The 17109-nt window shown below is 37.3% G+C and overlaps 2 protein-coding genes across 2 annotated transcripts; one reads left to right on the forward strand and one right to left on the reverse strand.

The window, feature by feature from the left end:
• Positions 1-1055: 1055 nt before the first annotated feature.
• ppm1g (protein phosphatase, Mg2+/Mn2+ dependent, 1G) lies at positions 1056-10594 on the forward strand. Its single transcript, XM_079635282.1, has 10 exons — positions 1056-1637; positions 1914-1983; positions 3211-3296; positions 3538-3661; positions 5241-5659; positions 5911-6039; positions 6601-6835; positions 6918-7047; positions 7622-7718; positions 9177-10594. Exons 1-10 carry the CDS (start codon positions 1527-1529, stop codon positions 9363-9365), a joined length of 1590 nt encoding a protein of 529 aa, XP_079491408.1. The 5' UTR covers positions 1056-1526; the 3' UTR covers positions 9366-10594.
• Positions 10551-16826, reverse strand: LOC307010513 (uncharacterized protein). The gene is made up of 9 exons (XM_079635286.1): positions 16646-16826; positions 14948-15015; positions 14821-14868; positions 14665-14729; positions 12871-12908; positions 12713-12786; positions 12534-12596; positions 11835-11885; positions 10551-11614 (listed from the first exon to the last, which is right to left on the reverse strand). The coding sequence occupies exons 1-9, from the start codon at positions 16791-16793 to the stop codon at positions 11561-11563; spliced, it is 609 nt and encodes a 202-aa protein (XP_079491412.1). The 5' UTR covers positions 16794-16826; the 3' UTR covers positions 10551-11560.
• Positions 16827-17109: the final 283 nt, after the last annotated feature.

Here is a 17109-nt window from a genome sequence, read left to right on the forward strand (position 1 = left end):
CGGGGAAAACAACTCTCTCCAATATTTTGATTTGGACTGCTGTGCCCATTTCATTGTCTAGCTGTCAATATACTGCACCTTTAAGGATATACATTTCTACTAAGAGGTCCTAAAAAGACTATAGTCATTATAAGTCAATGGCTGTGTCTGAAATCGCATAGGCCCACTTCCCTTCTCTGTGGGTGAAAAACAGCAGCTATGTGACAAAAGACGTCAGAATTCACAGTAGGCCTATTCATAAAAGAGCAGCTGCAAAAAGGATGACCTACGACTAGATTTTGAAGTGTGCAACCGATGGACACATTCCTATCCTATGAGCCCATGAGTTTTTTTTATTATTATGGGTTTTTGTTTATATATGCCTTGAAAAAGGTCACTGGTTAACACAAGTTCAAGATATTTTCACATTTTGTTCTACAATAGCCTATAAAATACATCATACCTGCAAGTGGTGATATTTTAAAGCTACTTGTCTTGAAAAAGGTGGTCGCTAACAAGGGAATAAATGGGAATAAAAGGCATTACACTGAACAGAAAATCTCATTTACTCACTAGTCCCCTTTCACAGCCTCATTGTGTAGGCCTATATTCATGCACTTGCAAACTATTCTAAGTCAAACTTTCTGGGGAAATGTTTTTAAATAAAGATTGAAACTGAGATTGTCTGAGGCTTGGTAATGTTGTCACTTGACTGTAGTGCTATACATTATCCCGCTTATACATGACTACCTACCAAATAAATCAATAATTTGACACAAAATATTGATTTAAAAAGGAGTTTATTGATTTAAAAACCATTGTATTGCAGATGGCAACACTGTGTTTTTCACATGGCAACGTGTGTTATACTCAGCAGCGCACTGTTATCAAGAAGATGTAATACTTGCATGTCCCGTAAAAAAAAATAAGAATTGTCCATTTTGATTTCATGGTTACTATAATGATGTAACCTGTGACTGGACGAATTAGTAAATCTAAACGAATCTTTTTACCCAGCGATTCAGAAGATTCGAGTCACTACGCTGAATCAAAAACCCCCGCTACCAAATTTTAGTAACATGCGCATGCGCAAACTCACAATGAGAAGCAGACTTCCTTTTCCGGTGTGCCTAAAGTCCGCCCTCTGTGAAATGGGTTTGCTGGTGGACTGTTGATTATGTTGACTCACACGTGTTAGAGGCTTTTCTATGTTTTAAAAGAGATTCAAATCGAATCAACATTTATTCCCCTTTGTGTTTAATGTGAGTTCTGTCAGTTTTGGACAGACTTATCTGGACTCTTCGCTCATCTGTGATTGTTCATTTAGAAACTCCAGCAGCATCACCAGTGTTAGCAGCCCGTCAGCTAACAGCAGTTAGCAGGGTAACATACCGGTTTACTCTCATCTAAGGGTCACTGCGCACTGAAATGTGACAAGTACCTAGTTTGCGCAGACGTATTACCTTCTTTAAAGTCAGCGAACCGGAATTGGACGGATTTGTTTTACATTACGAGCTTTTCTTTCACTATACCTCATTGCATACATCATGGGGGCTTACTTGTCTCAACCCAACACGGAGAAGAGCACAGGCAACGGCGGGGATAAAAACATGACCTATGGGTACGCGGCCATGCAGGGCTGGCGAGTGTCTATGGAGGTAAAACACACACTTTCACCGTTTCATTCACTCTGCTGCTATTGCTATGTGGATGATTACTTATGATATTTGAAAGGAAACCGAAGGGAATGGCCTTTACCAGGTGTAATTGGATGTTTATCTTTTAAAGGATCTCTATAACGGTAGCCTAACTGTGCGTTAGGTCTGTTGTTGTGTGTGTTTTGTTATGTGTGTGAGTGACGTGCGCGGATTTTGGCGCCAGTGAGTTGAGACTCCCGCCTCGAGCTCTTCCTAAAGCCTTGTTTTGTTTCCCAGGACGCGCACAACTGCATCCCAGAGTTGGATGGCGAAACCGCTATGTTTGCGGTCTATGATGGTCATGGAGGTAAGCTGGTAACGTGCACAGTGTGTGTAAGAGCTTTTAAAAGACAGTTTACTCAAAAGTGACAAATCTGTAATTTACTCGCCCTCAAAGTCGTTCTATTCTCCTATTCATTTATTTATTATTAAAAATATTTCAGTGCAGCTTTGTTCCATTTAGTGATCATCATGTCCTTTTAAGCTCAAAAAGCACCATACCTATATGAGCGTTTTGAGCAAGATGACTTTAAGTGAATAGTTCACTTTAAAATGAAAATTCTGTCATCATATACTCACCCTTAAGTTGTTTCAAACCTGTATGAATTTCTTTCCTCTGCTGAACACAAAGGAAGATATTTAGAAGAATGTCAGTAACCAGACAGTTTCTGGGTCCCATTGACTTCCATCGTAGGAAAAAAATATTCTATGGAAGTCAATGGGACCCAGAAACTGTCTGGTTACTGACATTCTTCTAAATATCTTCCTTTGTGTTCAGCAGAGGAAAGAAATTCATACAGGTTTGAAACAACTTAAGGGTGAGTAAATGATGACAGAATTTTAATTTTAAAAGTGAACGATTCCTTTAAGGTATATAGGCTGCATCTGAAATCGCATACTACATAGTAGGTGAACAACAGTATGTGACAAAAGTACTCATAAAAGAGTACGCATAATGCACTTGAATGAGCAAATACTTCTGGCGAAATTCTGAAGTGTGCATTGGATGGACACTTTACTATCCCATGAGGCCACGGTCATTTTAGTGGTCATGAATTACTTATTCAAAATAGGTACCTACTCAAGAGTATGCCATTTCGGAAGCTTTTGTTTACCCAATAATGAAAACCATACTCGCCGTCATGACATTCCAAACCTGTATTAATTAATTGGGTGGGACATAAAGATAATTTGCCAGATGTCTGTTTTCTTTCCGTACATTGGAAGTCGGTGGTCACCAAAATAGTTTGGTCGCCAACATTCTTCAAAATATCATCTTCTGTGTTCCACACAGTAGAAAGGAAAGTCATTCATACATGTTTGGAATGACTTGAGGGTGAACAAGTGATAGTTTAAAACTTTTGGGTGAATAATCCCTTTAAAATTAAGTTATTCACTTAAAATCTTCCCCTGTGCTGCTGAGATGTAGGAAAAAGAGCGGCATAATGAATTTCTTTTTTTGGTGAACTCTTCCTGAAAGATTTGATTCATTTGATAATATTGATTAGTGAGAATCTGTTACTGTATCCTCCAGGTGAAGAGGTTGCTTTGTATTGCTCAAAGTACTTGCCTGACATCATTAAAGAGCAGAAGACATACAAGGATGGCAAGCTGCAAAAGGTAACATATTTTACAGTTGTATATATTCATTTAGCATCTGGTAAAATCCTTTAACTTGCATAAGCCCACAACTCTGTGGTGCAACTCTGTTTCTGCTTTTATTTAAGACATTATGGTAGATTTCAGATGTGCAAAGCCAGTGTTGTTGTTAGTCTCTCATTAATTATATCATGATATCTGAAAATGGGTATGATCACTGACCTCATCTTTGCGTTTGTCTTGGTTGCCATCATATTCCCAGGCTCTGGAAGATGCGTTCCTAGCTATCGATGGCCGAATCACCACAGAGGAAGTCATCAAGGAACTTGTTCAGATAGCTGGACGTCCTCAGGAAGAAACTGAAAAAGTAGCAGATGAAGATGATGGTTAGTGTTAGGGTTGTTTACATCACATATTGGCCCTTGTTAAGATTCGATTTGGTGGATCAGATCACAAGTGGACGCCGTTAAATACCGGTGTAAACGGGGTCTAAAACGGTTTGAGCTTGTCCACTTTCAACCATTTCCAGAGATAGTTAAAAACACATTTGACTGGATTGCTTTCATGGTTTGAAGATGAAAAATGTACCAAGCGCAATGTTCTCTCACCACTCCTGATTTCTAATTCACATTCATAGTTTCAGTCTGTCTTTTGGAAATGGGAGTATTTTGGTTTCCTGTTTGATGGATGAATAAATATGAATGATAGACATTTTCTTTAAAGTGTAGCTTTTCATTATATTTTTCTTTTTTTTAATGTTAATGTTATTTCTGAATGAAACATCTCGTAATGATGCTTCGCAAAGTATAAGTGTGCTTTCTCACTGGCACTTTTGCTGCACGCTCGGGTTCATTTAGTGTCAGATTTTGGACCGTTTGAGTTGTTTTGACGTGAATGCTGCTTTCTCAACTGATGCGCATCCGCAAACCACTCCTGATTCCACATGATATGAATGCAGTCGTACTAAACTGCACGTGTAAACCACTATTGATGATGGTTGACGTGTGACTTGGTAAACTGCAATTTTGCAGTTCTGCTTGCCTTTCGCAGAAATAGTTGTCACAAAAAGACACACATTTGCGGCAGATAGACACAAGTTCTGTAGTGTTAATGCTTTGGAAACAAAACCAACAGTTCAAAAATCTAAGTATAGAAGTGAGGTGAGCAACACATTTTCCTCCCTTCTCCTGTGTCAACGTTACCTAGAAACCGGAGTAAACAGCTGCTGCTTTGATGCAAACGTACCAGTTTGGAATAAAAAAATGCAGTGTGATCTTTTGCTGGGTAATACAGCTAATAATGTATATCTCTTGCTCTGAAAAATGTAAAGGATTGAAAGGCATGATCTTCTGGATAGAACATATTATGGTTGCAAAGTATATAGAAATTGTTTCTATTTCTAGAAATTCTAACACTTAAAAAAATCTAGACATTGATTACTGATTTTTAATAAATAAATGCAAAAGGAATATTTTAAATCAAATTACTTTAAAGGTACCAACCAATATGAAAATTAAACAAAAATTGTAATGTTCCTTCAAAAAGTGGTTGCGGTATTGAGTGGATTCTGACTGCCTTCTACACTTCTGATTGGCCATTGCATTCTGGTGCTCAACAGATGTGTCTGTGATTGGCTACAATTCTCAACGCTGCAAAAATAGTGTTTTATGCTTTTTAGAGCACAACTATGCACTGGAAAGTTTGAAAGCAGCTGCATATCTTTGAGAAAGTGTGAAGTTGGCTTACTTGTATGCTAAACTTTTAACATTATCGCGATATTCACAATATTCCCCAATCTTTATCGTCAGCAAATATCATGATGATGTTGATAATATTCAATGGAAACCAAATATGAAAGCATCCTAAGTGACATAAGCAATTGCAATGTGTATCAATTGTAAAATGCATGCTCATCTCAACTACAAGTTTGCTAAATATACTGACGTCCATGCTCTTTCTTGTCAGTTGATAATGAAGAAGCAGCTCTGCTGCATGAAGAGGCCACCATGACAATCGAGGAGCTGCTCACCCGCTTCGGACAGAACAAAAATGCCAAAAAGCCGTGTCCAGATGCGTCTAAAGAGTCTGAGGAAGGAGAGAAGTCTCGTGCCGAGAAGGCGATCAACGGCGAGGCTGAATGCAAGGCTTCTGAGGCCGGCAGCAATGGGAAGCAGAAGGCCGCTGGTGCTGGAGATGTGGCTGAAGGCTCCAAGATGAGGGCCTGCAGAAGAGCTGCTGCTTCCGGCTCCGCTTCAGCTGGGGATGCTGGGCCCTCGTGCTCCTCCTCTGCAGCTCCTGCTCCTGGAAGTGCCAAGTCCAAGTTTTTCGAGGACAGCGAAGAGTCAGAGGAGGGAGAAGAAGAGGAGGAAGGTAGTGAGGAAGAGGTGAGGACACATTTTGATCATCATTTCAGGACTAGGTTTGTATAATGGCCAAGCCACCTAGGTTACTTGCACTGCAGGTTCAATCTGGTAACCAAAGAGTAAGGTTTTGTTTTGAATGGTCAAGTTTATCCATGTAGCGCCTTTCACAATGCACATCGTTTCAAAGGAACTTTACAGAAAATCAATTGAATCTGTAATTGTATATTTTGAAATTTACAAAAGTTTGCTTCATTGTCTGTTACGATCAAAAGGACTGCAGTGAGGAGGATGGTGAGAACAGCAGTGAGAATGAAGAAGAGGAGGACACTGAAGAGGGGGAGGAAGAGGATACTGATGAAGAGGAGGAAATGTGCTTGCCAGGCATGGATGGAAAAGAGGAGGTTAGCATGTCACATGACCTCAGGTTTAATGTGGGAAATATAGGCTGCATCTGAAATCACATACTTTTAAATAAGTAATTACTTTGCGACAGATTAAAAAAGTATGTTATATGGACATTGTCATGTGACCTACCGCCGTCATTTGCATCACTTCAGAGGCTCGTAGGTACTTTTTGCCTACTCATCATGAGTACTCAGTGAATTCGTATACTATTATCACATACTGTTTTTCGCAATTAGTATGCAATTCTGGATGCAGCCAAAGTGTTCGTTTATGAATTTAAGAATTTTCTAATGGTTCTGACCTCTTTCTACTCTGAATAGAAGTTCAAATGATGCCTTCATGTCCTTTTTGTTCCTTTTGAAACTTGGTTGCTGTTTTTTTCTGTGGAACACACATTATTTTTGGATAATTCACTGAAATTCATTGAGTTCAAACCCCTCAGACCAAGCATGTGAATGCTTTGAGAAGTGGAAATAAGATGTGTAAGGAGTGGATCGCACGACCTCGTGACATGCTCGTATGCATAGTTAATTGAAATGTTTTCGTCCGCTCTGCAGCCAGGTTCAGACAGTGGCACCACAGCTGTTGTAGCTCTCATTCGTGGGAAGCAGCTCATTGTGGCCAACGCTGGAGATTCCAGGTGTGTGGTGTCTGAAAAGGGGAAGGCGGTGGACATGTCCTATGACCACAAACCAGAGGACGAGCTTGAGCTGACCAGAATAAAGAACGCTGGTGGGAAGGTGACGATGGACGGACGTGTCAATGGAGGCCTGAACCTCTCCAGAGCTATTGGTAACTTACTGGCTTATTTATTTACGGAAGTGTTATTTTGTGTATTTCCTTGTGCATCGCTTTAATGGTTGTTTTCTTGTAGGTGATCACTTTTATAAAAGGAACAAGGTTCTTCCCCCAGAGGAACAGATGATCTCTGCTCTGCCTGATGTCAAAGTGCTGACTCTCAATGATGACCATGACTTTATGGTTATTGCCTGTGATGGCATCTGGTAAGACGGACAAAAATAAATAATTAACATGATTTCATGATTTTTTTTTTTTTTTTTTTTTTAAGGATAGTTGCATAAATATTCACAATGCATTAACATGCTTTTGCAAGTTGTTAATTGAATGCTGATGTTCTAGGGTAAAATTATTATAAAAGAAACCTTGATTTACTTTTACCTACATTTATGCTTTTAGTTATTGGATAAATAATTTGCATGCAATTGGCCATTGTAGCTGTTTGGTTGAAAATGTTTGGTTGAAATCACTTTTAAATAACAAATATTATTATATATAAAAAGGCTGACTGACAGTGCGACTTCTAGTGTTTATTCAGGTTCTCTGCTTTGATAACATTGTGCATAACATCTAGGCTTAATGTAGTGGTGTTATTTAAAAGTCACTCGATGTAATGTAGTTCTCCTATAACAATTTTTCTCATTGCAATATTCAGGTCCATATATGTCTCTGCCATGAGAAATGCTGATGTTTTTTTTGCAATAGTCAAAGAACTGTAACGAGTAGCCAATGAATAATTAAATTGTCTGTGTGTTTATATTTGTCTTTGTGTGTTTAAAGGAATGTGATGAGCAGTCAGGAAGTGGTGGACTTTGTGAATGAGAGATTTAAAACTGAGGCTGGTAAAAGCAAACCCCTATCTGCTATTGTAGAAGAGGTGAGTACTGGGGGAAAATGTGTGAGTGGATGTGCCCGAAGCCGAATTTGAAAAGGAGATGATGGATTCTACGGAGCCCTTAAAGAAATATATTTCAATATCTTCACGTAGTAAGTGAAATCTGATCAGGGCTTCAGATTGCGACCAAATCATTGCATTTTTCAAAAAAAAAAAAAATTCTTGCTGGTGCAAAAAATTGTTAGAGGTCGCACTGGTGCCACCACCACGTTGCCCAACTGATAAGAGTTTTAAAAAAAACATTAAATCGCAAATTAAAAATGAATAAAACGAAACCACACTACTCTTGAGTTGCTCAGGCAGTTTATCAGCTCAGACCAATACAGTGCAGACCGAGCTCAGAACAGGTTTACTTTTCTGGTTGATCTCGAGCACGCAACACCGTTACTACACTATAATCACTAAAATACTATCTTTATTTATTTATAAAATTAAAGAATGTTTGCAGTATACATGCTAAGCAGGTGTAGTGATTAGTTGCATATAAAATGCTATATTTTAACAACATTGACTAAAATCCACATTAGATCGCGATCGGAAGTTAATACAAACACTCGATGGTTGTTTAAAGTGAGTTTTGGGTAAACGGGTAATATTAATCTTTTAAATTGTGTTTTGTAGCTTGATGCTAATTGTTGCTCCGGTGCACCTGTCATGCCAGTAGCTATTCTATAAAATAATTAGTAAAAATTCACAAAGTCCCAAGAATATGCTTCTTTTTTCTAGAAAGACTTCAGATAATAGCTAGATTAAAGTAGTGGGATGAAAGTGTTGTAGATGGGAAAGCAATATAATGCCAGAATAAAGGATTATAATGGCTGAATACAAACAAGGATAACTATAAAAGAATAATGAAGTCTTCACGGCAGAAGTGTGAAAGTTTCATTGAATAAGAACAATAGAACATGAATTGAATTGGAGTTCTCTTTGCCAGACATCAGACTGCAAATGAGTGTTTAAAGGGCAATACAATATTTAGTTAGCATCTTATCAGCCTTCTCTAAAAACTCCCGACATGATCTTAGAAAATTCAGTTTTGAGATGTCCTCAGATTTGAAATGATGCATGACCACACTTGTGGATTCACTTTAATTGTGGTTATAAATTGTTATACTACATTATTTATCGTCCGTGCTTTCCAGATTCGGCTTCGGGCACATCCGTGTGATGTTTTTTTTTTTTTTTTTTTTTTTGGTTCTTTCAGCAATATCGAGCCCCACACGACATGCGGACAAAAATGCATATATTGTCAATGAAGAATATAATTCCCACAATTAATTTGTTTTAGTAAATCATGGCCACATTGAACTAATTTGTTCCCGAACAAATTATATTGTTTGAATTAAATGGCTAAAAAATGTCATTATTATTTGACTTTTGTCTTGTCGTTATGACTGGAGCCATGAAAAAACTTACCAGAAAGTGTTTCTCACCATCTAGCTGCTGGACCACTGCTTGGCACCGGACACCTCAGGGGACGGCACAGGGTGTGACAACATGACCTGTATAATCATCACCTTCTCCCCGCACCTCGGGAGCAACGTCGCCGAGAGCACCAAGAAGCGGAAGCCCGAGGAAACCACGGCCGAGGAAAACGGCAATGACAGCAAAAAATCCAAAACTGAATAGAAGTGCTGTCGTTGAATGTGCTGGTTATTTTGAGGACACCTTCCCCTTTTGAATTCAGACCACTTGGATAAATTTTAAGAATAGCTCCCTGAGAAAGAGCGTTTAAGTTTTAAACCATTCAAAGACGCAAGCAACTAGAACTGTTAAACAAGACCGTTTGTTCTTTTGTTCTGATTTATTTAACAGTCCCGTCTATAATTGCTAATGGAATGAACAGAGCAGTGTGGCAGCAGAGGTGATGACACGAGTCTGTACTCCTGATGTTTGTCTCGTCCATCGTACCCTTGTTTATGTACATAGTGTTTTTCCAGTAACTGTCAACTTGATGATTTTTTTTTTGTAGTGGTTCATTGTCAGTAATCGTGACCTTTTTTCTGGACACCAGTATGTAATTGATCAAATACATTTTTTTTAAAAATAACTTGAGATGCTGGTCTATTTTTTTTTTTCCTGATAAAGCCATCGTCCAGATGAGAGAGAGAATAATCCTGTAGAAATGCTCTGAGATGGTGATTTACATTGACATTCCTTTCTCCCTTGTTTCATGCTTGCAAACGAACATTGATCCTAATGTGTGTAATAAATGGGCTTCAGTCCTTTGAATCGGAAGGACTGGAGGCTGACATTGGGATCAATGTGAAAGAATTCAGTAAACTGCATTTATAGAGTGGAAGTCCTCACTGCAAAACAACTTTTCTTTTTTTCATTGTCAAGAAGCAGCCATTTCATTCATTAAGGTTTATATACAACGTATTTTGGAATATATATTTTGCTACTTTTTCAGAACATCTTTGTGGGATGTACAGGGAAACGATAAGTCATTGCTCAGAACTAAAGCCTTTTCTGTATCAATAAACAAGTGGAGACTAGTTACTCTGATTCTGGTTTTCTTGTGGAGAATTGGGGTTTGTTCAAGCATTAAGGACATTTGGTTTCTCTATGACCGGGACCGGTTTAGTTCTTGATAATCTGATTAGCAAAAATATATCCAAATTTTAGCCTATTGAGAAGTGATCTGTTCATAATGGAAGGTGTGCTGGGAAAAGTCATATCTGATGAGTTTTATTTAAATGTAAATGCTGCGGTCATTACGTTGTTTATATGGCCATCATGAGAGTAATATACTTCATCTTGCAATATTGTAAATGGTCTAAAATGTGTATAATTATAATACATGGACATTTTAGGCTTGAGGATTTTAATTGAGAGACTACACTGAATATTTCTACTTAAAAAGAAAAATGATGGCCATCAGTCACGGCACTTAAAACACACACACACATACTGTCGTTCAAAATAAAATAAGGGACATAGCATTCATGTATTTGTAAATATGTGACCCTGGGCCACAAAACCAGTCACATGGGTCAATTTTTTGAACATTTGAAAACTGAATAAATAAGCTTCCCATTGGTTAGGTTTGTTAGGAAATGGAAATATTTAGCCGAGATACAACTATTTAAAAATCTGGAATCTGAGGGTGCAAAAAAATCGAAACATTGAAAAAATCACCTTTAAAGTTGTCCATATATGTTCACGATTGTGCTGCATTCACTCACAAAAATACATGTTTTATATTAAGGTAGGAAGTTTACAAAAAATCTTCATGGAACATGATCTTTACTTAATATCCTTAATATTGGCATTAATTTTTTTTTTATAATTTTGACCCATTCAATGTAATGTTGGCTATTGCCACAAATATACCCGTTGACATGTGACTGGTTTTGTGATCCAGGGTCACAATCTGCTGATGCCCTTTCAATGGGTTTTTAAACTTTATAAACTGCTTTACATGTTCTGTTTGCATATATTATAGTAATGCCAAAACGTATCTGCAACTTAAACTACTCTTAATGTATGAATGCCATTAGCTACATAAGATTGTGGGTTATGAAATAATCTTAGTGGATCATGTTAATAGGTAATGTGATTATCTTCACCTGTGGTCACACTGATAGGACACCAACTGGATAAAAGCCATTGTGTCCATGTGTGTTTGAGGCCAGTTGATATTGAAAAAACAGATGAAATACATGATGAGATACTTACACAACTCCAGAAAAATCATTCAGATTCTCTATAGATGTAAACAAAAACTGAACAGACAGATTCTACTCCAAGATGTTATTGGTCATGTTAGTCAGTGCTTATATAATTGAGTTGAGCCAGTTTTCATGACCGGTGAGCATCATTCACCACAGTGGAGCTCTTCTCAGCATCCCCTCCCAGCGATAGCACTCGGACGTCTAAAATAAATCACATCGGAATTGTTATTTTCAATCTGAGATTGCCTCGCATTTTAAATTTGAAAAACATTTTAAATATGCAAATATTCAATATAATTAAAGAGATTGTTAATTTATAATTTAGAGATTGTTGATATAATGCATTAATAATTATTATGATGATGATGATGATGATGATGATGATGATGATGATGATAACAAATGAGGAATGACATTTTACCTGCATTCGTTTGTGAAGAAATACCAGCTTTTGATTCAGTAACTCAATATCCTGCAATTGAAAGGCATGAAATGAATTAGCCTATTAGCTACTACTTTTTTAGAGACAATTTTTGTGTCATATGCTAGCTAGTGCACACTAGAGACTCGCCCACAATGACGATAAAGTTCTATAAAAAAAATCTTAAAATAAAAGAATAACAGAGTCCACACAGTGAAGCAATATCTTTGGAATCAGTTTCGGACCGATTTTTCCTAGCAGATGAGTAAAAAAAAGCATCTGAATCCATCCTGCTTTAAAGAGCGCGAGCATTAAAGTGACAGAGGACAAAACTGCAGCGCGGTTATAATAACAGAGCAATACCATCCGCTGGCGTTCGTTATCTTTATAGTCGTTCTTGGTGTGAACTGGCCTTAAAAGTTGACAAAATTCACTAATAGCACATGCATGAATATAAAATGTACAATCTGAATCTTCCTGGGGGAAAAAAAGATACTGATCACGACTTAAAGACATATAATAGCCTACTTTTTTCTAATCTAATAGGCTACAACCTATATGCATAATAGAAAGTGGCAAATCATGGTTCTTCTGTGACAAATAGGCAAACTAAAGCATTTTACACTTGAGTGAGCAACATCCTGTTTCAACAGGAAATACATACAGGAAAGAAAGTTATATATAAGATCAGAAGTTCACCTTTGTCATCTTTTCGTGGTGTTTTAGCTTGATTTCAGGCAACAGCTCTTCTAATCTTTCAATCTGAAATAGCACCAGACGTGACATAAATGCTTGAAACTTTGTCACCAAGGAAGTGTTAAACAGTCAACTTGATTTAAAGAAGCAAACTGAGAGTATCACTGAGTCAAACGTCTCACCAGTTTCACAATGTTCTGTAGTCGTGACTTCAATGTTTTATTAAAAATGGGGATGCTTCTGGGTCTTGGGTTGACTATTCACAAGGAAAAATAGTGACTTTTTTATAGATAATATAATAAAGCTTATTGGGGGGTTGGATCATTATTAGTTGTCATACCATGCTGGTAGTTTTTAGCCACTTCAAGGATGTAAGGCCTGAGTAAAAAGAATATGAACAAATTAACAAATTTAAAATAGTCAATCCAGAAAATATAACATGACTAAGAAAGGATTAACATAATAAACAGAAAGAAATGTCCATTAACGTCAGCCATTTATAGGCTTTACAATGTATTCTAGCATGTGTTTATCGTGTGATGATATCTTGTGCGTTTAGATCTACTTGAATTTGATAAGTATGATTGAAAATGTAACATGTATTCATTATATTCAATAATTTATTTCAATTGATTGATTAAATTTAGGGTACTATACGGTTATCCCCCGATGGCCTACCCCTAACCCCGCCCCTAAACCTACCCGTCACTGGGGTTAAGACCAATCATACGATGGCCTTCTACCCCTAACCCCGCCCCTAAACCTACCCGTCACTGGGGTTAAGACCAATCATACGATGGCCTTCTACCCCTAACCCCGCCCCTAAACCTACCCGTCACTGGGGTTAAGACCAATCAGGTATCTCATATATAAGTAGCCTTTAAGCGGAAGTGGAAGTATAAGTAGGCCTATTTGATGTCAGTGTTATTGAGGTTGTTTCCTGAGTTTATATCTCATGCAAATCTGGGGGGGAAAAGAGTCAGAATTGTTAGCTATAAGGTCGCAATTACCTTTTTTATATTATTTATAAATATATATATATATATATATATATATTTATATATTTTTTTATTTTTATTTTTTTCAGCTTTTATAAGAGAGAATGTGCTTTACGTATGGCAAAAAAAACATTGAATTAATCTGTCGTTTTTATCCTATTGTTTACTATATTTATTTGCTCGGTCAGTGTCGTTGTAGGTTTTTGGTTCTTCTGCTGTTTGTAGTCTGTAAGCACCTTTGAAATAATAACAGAAATCCTTTGGCGGAGTGATATGGAACTGTGATCAAGACCTGCCTGGAACTACTTCAGCCGCGCCGTTGCGTTCCCATGAAAATTATTCATTTTCATAATAATTCAAATAATTCATAATTCGCAATTCCTTTAGAATGTTCGTCAACCAATCAGAATCCAGCATTCAACAGCCCTGTAGTATATAGAGAGCCTAAGTCCCTCCCCTTCCGGTGGACCACCATGGGACCTTATTTCGGAAAAATATTGTATGGTAATCAATGACGAGAGACAACAAATATTTTGATCTTGTTTGAATTGTGCCCTGAATTACACATATGATGTTTGTCAATTTAAAAGATACATTTTAAAGTCAAGAAAGTCGCAGTTTGATGTAAAACTGTTGAGGTATAAGACTGTGAAAATACGTAATTACAAAGACTACAAACCCAAAAGGCGCACATGTGACATCATACCTTTTCACTCAATGAATGAAGTTAACTTTACTGAGGCTAACGTCTGTCATTTTTGTAGTGACTTTCACCCCTTTTAATACTTTTTTCCTCGTTGGAAGAACAAGATGAAACGCACTAACGTGACAGCCATGTTGGTGACGTACAGTGCGAGACGAGAGATGTAGTACATTGAGTGATTTTCACATAAAACTAAATGTTTTATGACAAACTGCGACTTTCTTGACTTTCATAATTATCTTTTAAATTGACAAACATCATTTGTGTAATTCAGGGCACAGTTCAGATGGAATAAGTTGTCTCTCGCCATTGACTACCATACATATTTTTTCCGAGATAAGGTCCCATGAGCCGGAAGCGGAGGGGAGGGACTTAGGCTCTCTATAAATGAATATATCTTCGACACTAGGAAAGATTGCTTAAATGGACTTACATTTGCTTGCTGTTTGGCGGCATGCAGCAGTTTAATGGAATTAGAGATCCTCGATTGTTTCGCATCTGAAAATTGATTTCAAATACTGTATATACAAATATGGAGCAGATAGTAAAGGTTTCAATCACCACAGGAAGTTTGCGCATGTCAAAATACCTTAAGTGTTATCTGAGAAGTGTCCAGCCTGAAAGATTGAGCTAGTATCTGTAAGGAGAGAGAACACCAATTTAATACATATTTTTTTAATATCAATATCTAACCTAAGAACTGGTATAAAACGCACATGTCTTATGGTGGTTACTTCGGCCCCACTTGGAATGTGAACTTCCCGAAGGGCCGTGACTCTGTTATCTGCAAAATAACTGGTTATGTCAGCACTCATATTTACATCCATGATAGCACACGTACATGTACAGAGATGTCTATTTGATGTCTGCAAGATGTATTTTTTAGAGTGTTTGCTAATCTACAATGTGCCTTATAAGACTTTCCCTAAATAATCATTTAGAAAACGTCTTTAAGATGTTTATGATTTAGAATGCATGTAAAACTGCTTTTTCTAAGACGTTTATCAGATGTTTTCCAGGTTAAGCTCTCTTTAGCGGACATCTTAGAGATGTAACTGTACTATATCTTTTCCTTGACAGCACACATCTCAGAGACGTCTATTTGATGTGCGTGTTTTCACCTGCAAGATGCATTTTTTAGTGTTTGCTAATGTGCAATGTGTCTCTAAAACTTTTCCTGTCAGATGTTAAATAGACATTTAGAAAACGTCTTTAAAGGAGAACTCCGGTCAATTTTAACATTGAGCTTAATTTTTAGTAAATTTGGAGTGCTGTCAATACAGAGAACAACGACAAAAATCGGTGTTGCCTACACTGTGTTATCCTCTTTTTAAAATTTACACCCTATTGACTTGAATGGGGCAAGTTTTAAACTTAACCAGTTCTTAGTCTTATCATCCTTGATGTGTCATACAAGTTCCCACCCATGTTGAGTGATTCCTTCAGAGTGAACACGAGTGAATCTGACTGCAGTAGATGTGAAAGATATGAATAAAAATGATGTTATATTAGCCAGCGCACATACCTGTATTTAGTTCCTGTTTTCGGTCGAAGTCCAAAGTAGTCGATTGTCGAGTTCACGCGCATAGGATTAGTTACTATGATCACGCGCGTGAACTCGACAATCGACTACTTTGGACTTCCACCGAAAACAGGAACTAAATACAGGTATTTGCGCTGGCTGATATAACATCATTTTTATTCATATCTTTCACATCTACTGCAGTCAGATTCACTCGTGTTCACTCTGAAGGAATCACTCAACATGGGTGGGAACTTGTATGACACATCAAGGATGATAAGACTAAGAACTGGTTAAGTTTAAAACATGCCCCATTCAAGTCAACAGGGTGCAAATTTTTTAAATAGGATAACACAGTGTAGGCAACACCGTTTTTTGTCGTTGTTCTCTGTATTGACAGCACTCCAAATTTACTAAAAATTGAGCTCAATGTTAAAATTGACCGGAGTTCTCCTTTAAGATGTGTATGATTTACGTATGTATGACGTACGTATGCTATATCGTTTACATTTGCATGTGATTTGCATGTCAGCACAAAATTGTCCAACAATTATTGGAAAAAAAATGTGTTCTTTTGACGTAACCAGTAACTCTTGTTCTTGTTCAACCAGTATAAGTCTTGTGCTGTCAGATGCACCTGTTGCTGTCTATCCATCGCAATACATTTTACAACAGTGGCCGAAAGGCAGAGTTAATTATTCAAGAATAATTCAGGATATTTTATAGGAAATGTTGTACTCTTATTGTAAAATATAATGAAGATGGCAAAAAGGCAGACCAACGAGGATCAAAAGCAAATCTTGTCATGTTGCCATGGCAACCAGGATGCTACGCAGCTGTCCACTGTTTAACTACATGCAATTTGGACAGATTATTATAAAATAAGACCAACCGTTGAGATCAAGCCTCTTGAGGGCAATCCAAATTGTACTACGAATGTTTTCAGTGTTAATAATAGCCATTGCAGCATAAACATACACCTCTTGTGCCAGCGTTAACCAGCAGTGTGAAGGCAGACATAAAAAGTACAAAATTTTCATAATTAAAGTCAAAATTCTAGCAAAAAGTATATATTTTTTTTTACAATAGTTTACCCATTACTAAAACTCATAACGGGCATCATAGAACAACTAAAATACACTGCATTTCCAAACCAGTACAGATTAACACTACAGAAGTTGGTAACAACTAATCATGCAAACCGTGCATACCGGTAATTACATGCAACGGACCCTAAACCAACCCCTAATCCTAACCCAATACTAAGTACATCTAGTTACTGAATATTACTTAGTACTTAAATGTATAATTACAGTGTAACAAAGACACCTTCAACAAAGTGTAACCGCGCTTTCT

The sequence above is a fragment of the Phoxinus phoxinus genome (genome assembly GCF_949152265.1).
Source record: "Phoxinus phoxinus genome assembly, chromosome: 14".
Taxonomy (NCBI): Eukaryota; Metazoa; Chordata; class Actinopteri; order Cypriniformes; family Leuciscidae; genus Phoxinus; species Phoxinus phoxinus.

Excerpts from the sequence above, each read along its gene's own strand:
- LOC307010513 (XM_079635286.1), bottom strand. The coding sequence starts at position 16,793 with ATGAAAATTTTGTACTTTTTATGTCTGCCTTCACACTGCTGGTTAACG. Across the intron at positions 14,730-14,820 it reads CTTCTCAGATAACACTTAAG|ATGCGAAACAATCGAGGATC; the intron begins GTATTTTGACAT and ends ATCAATTTTCAG. Across the intron at positions 12,787-12,870 it reads GGCTAAAAACTACCAGCATG|TCAACCCAAGACCCAGAAGC; the intron begins GTATGACAACTA and ends CCTTGTGAATAG.
- ppm1g (XM_079635282.1), top strand. The coding sequence starts at position 1,527 with ATGGGGGCTTACTTGTCTCAACCCAACACGGAGAAGAGCACAGGCAAC. Across the intron at positions 1,638-1,913 it reads GCTGGCGAGTGTCTATGGAG|GACGCGCACAACTGCATCCC; the intron begins GTAAAACACACA and ends TTTGTTTCCCAG. Across the intron at positions 7,048-7,621 it reads ATTGCCTGTGATGGCATCTG|GAATGTGATGAGCAGTCAGG; the intron begins GTAAGACGGACA and ends GTGTGTTTAAAG.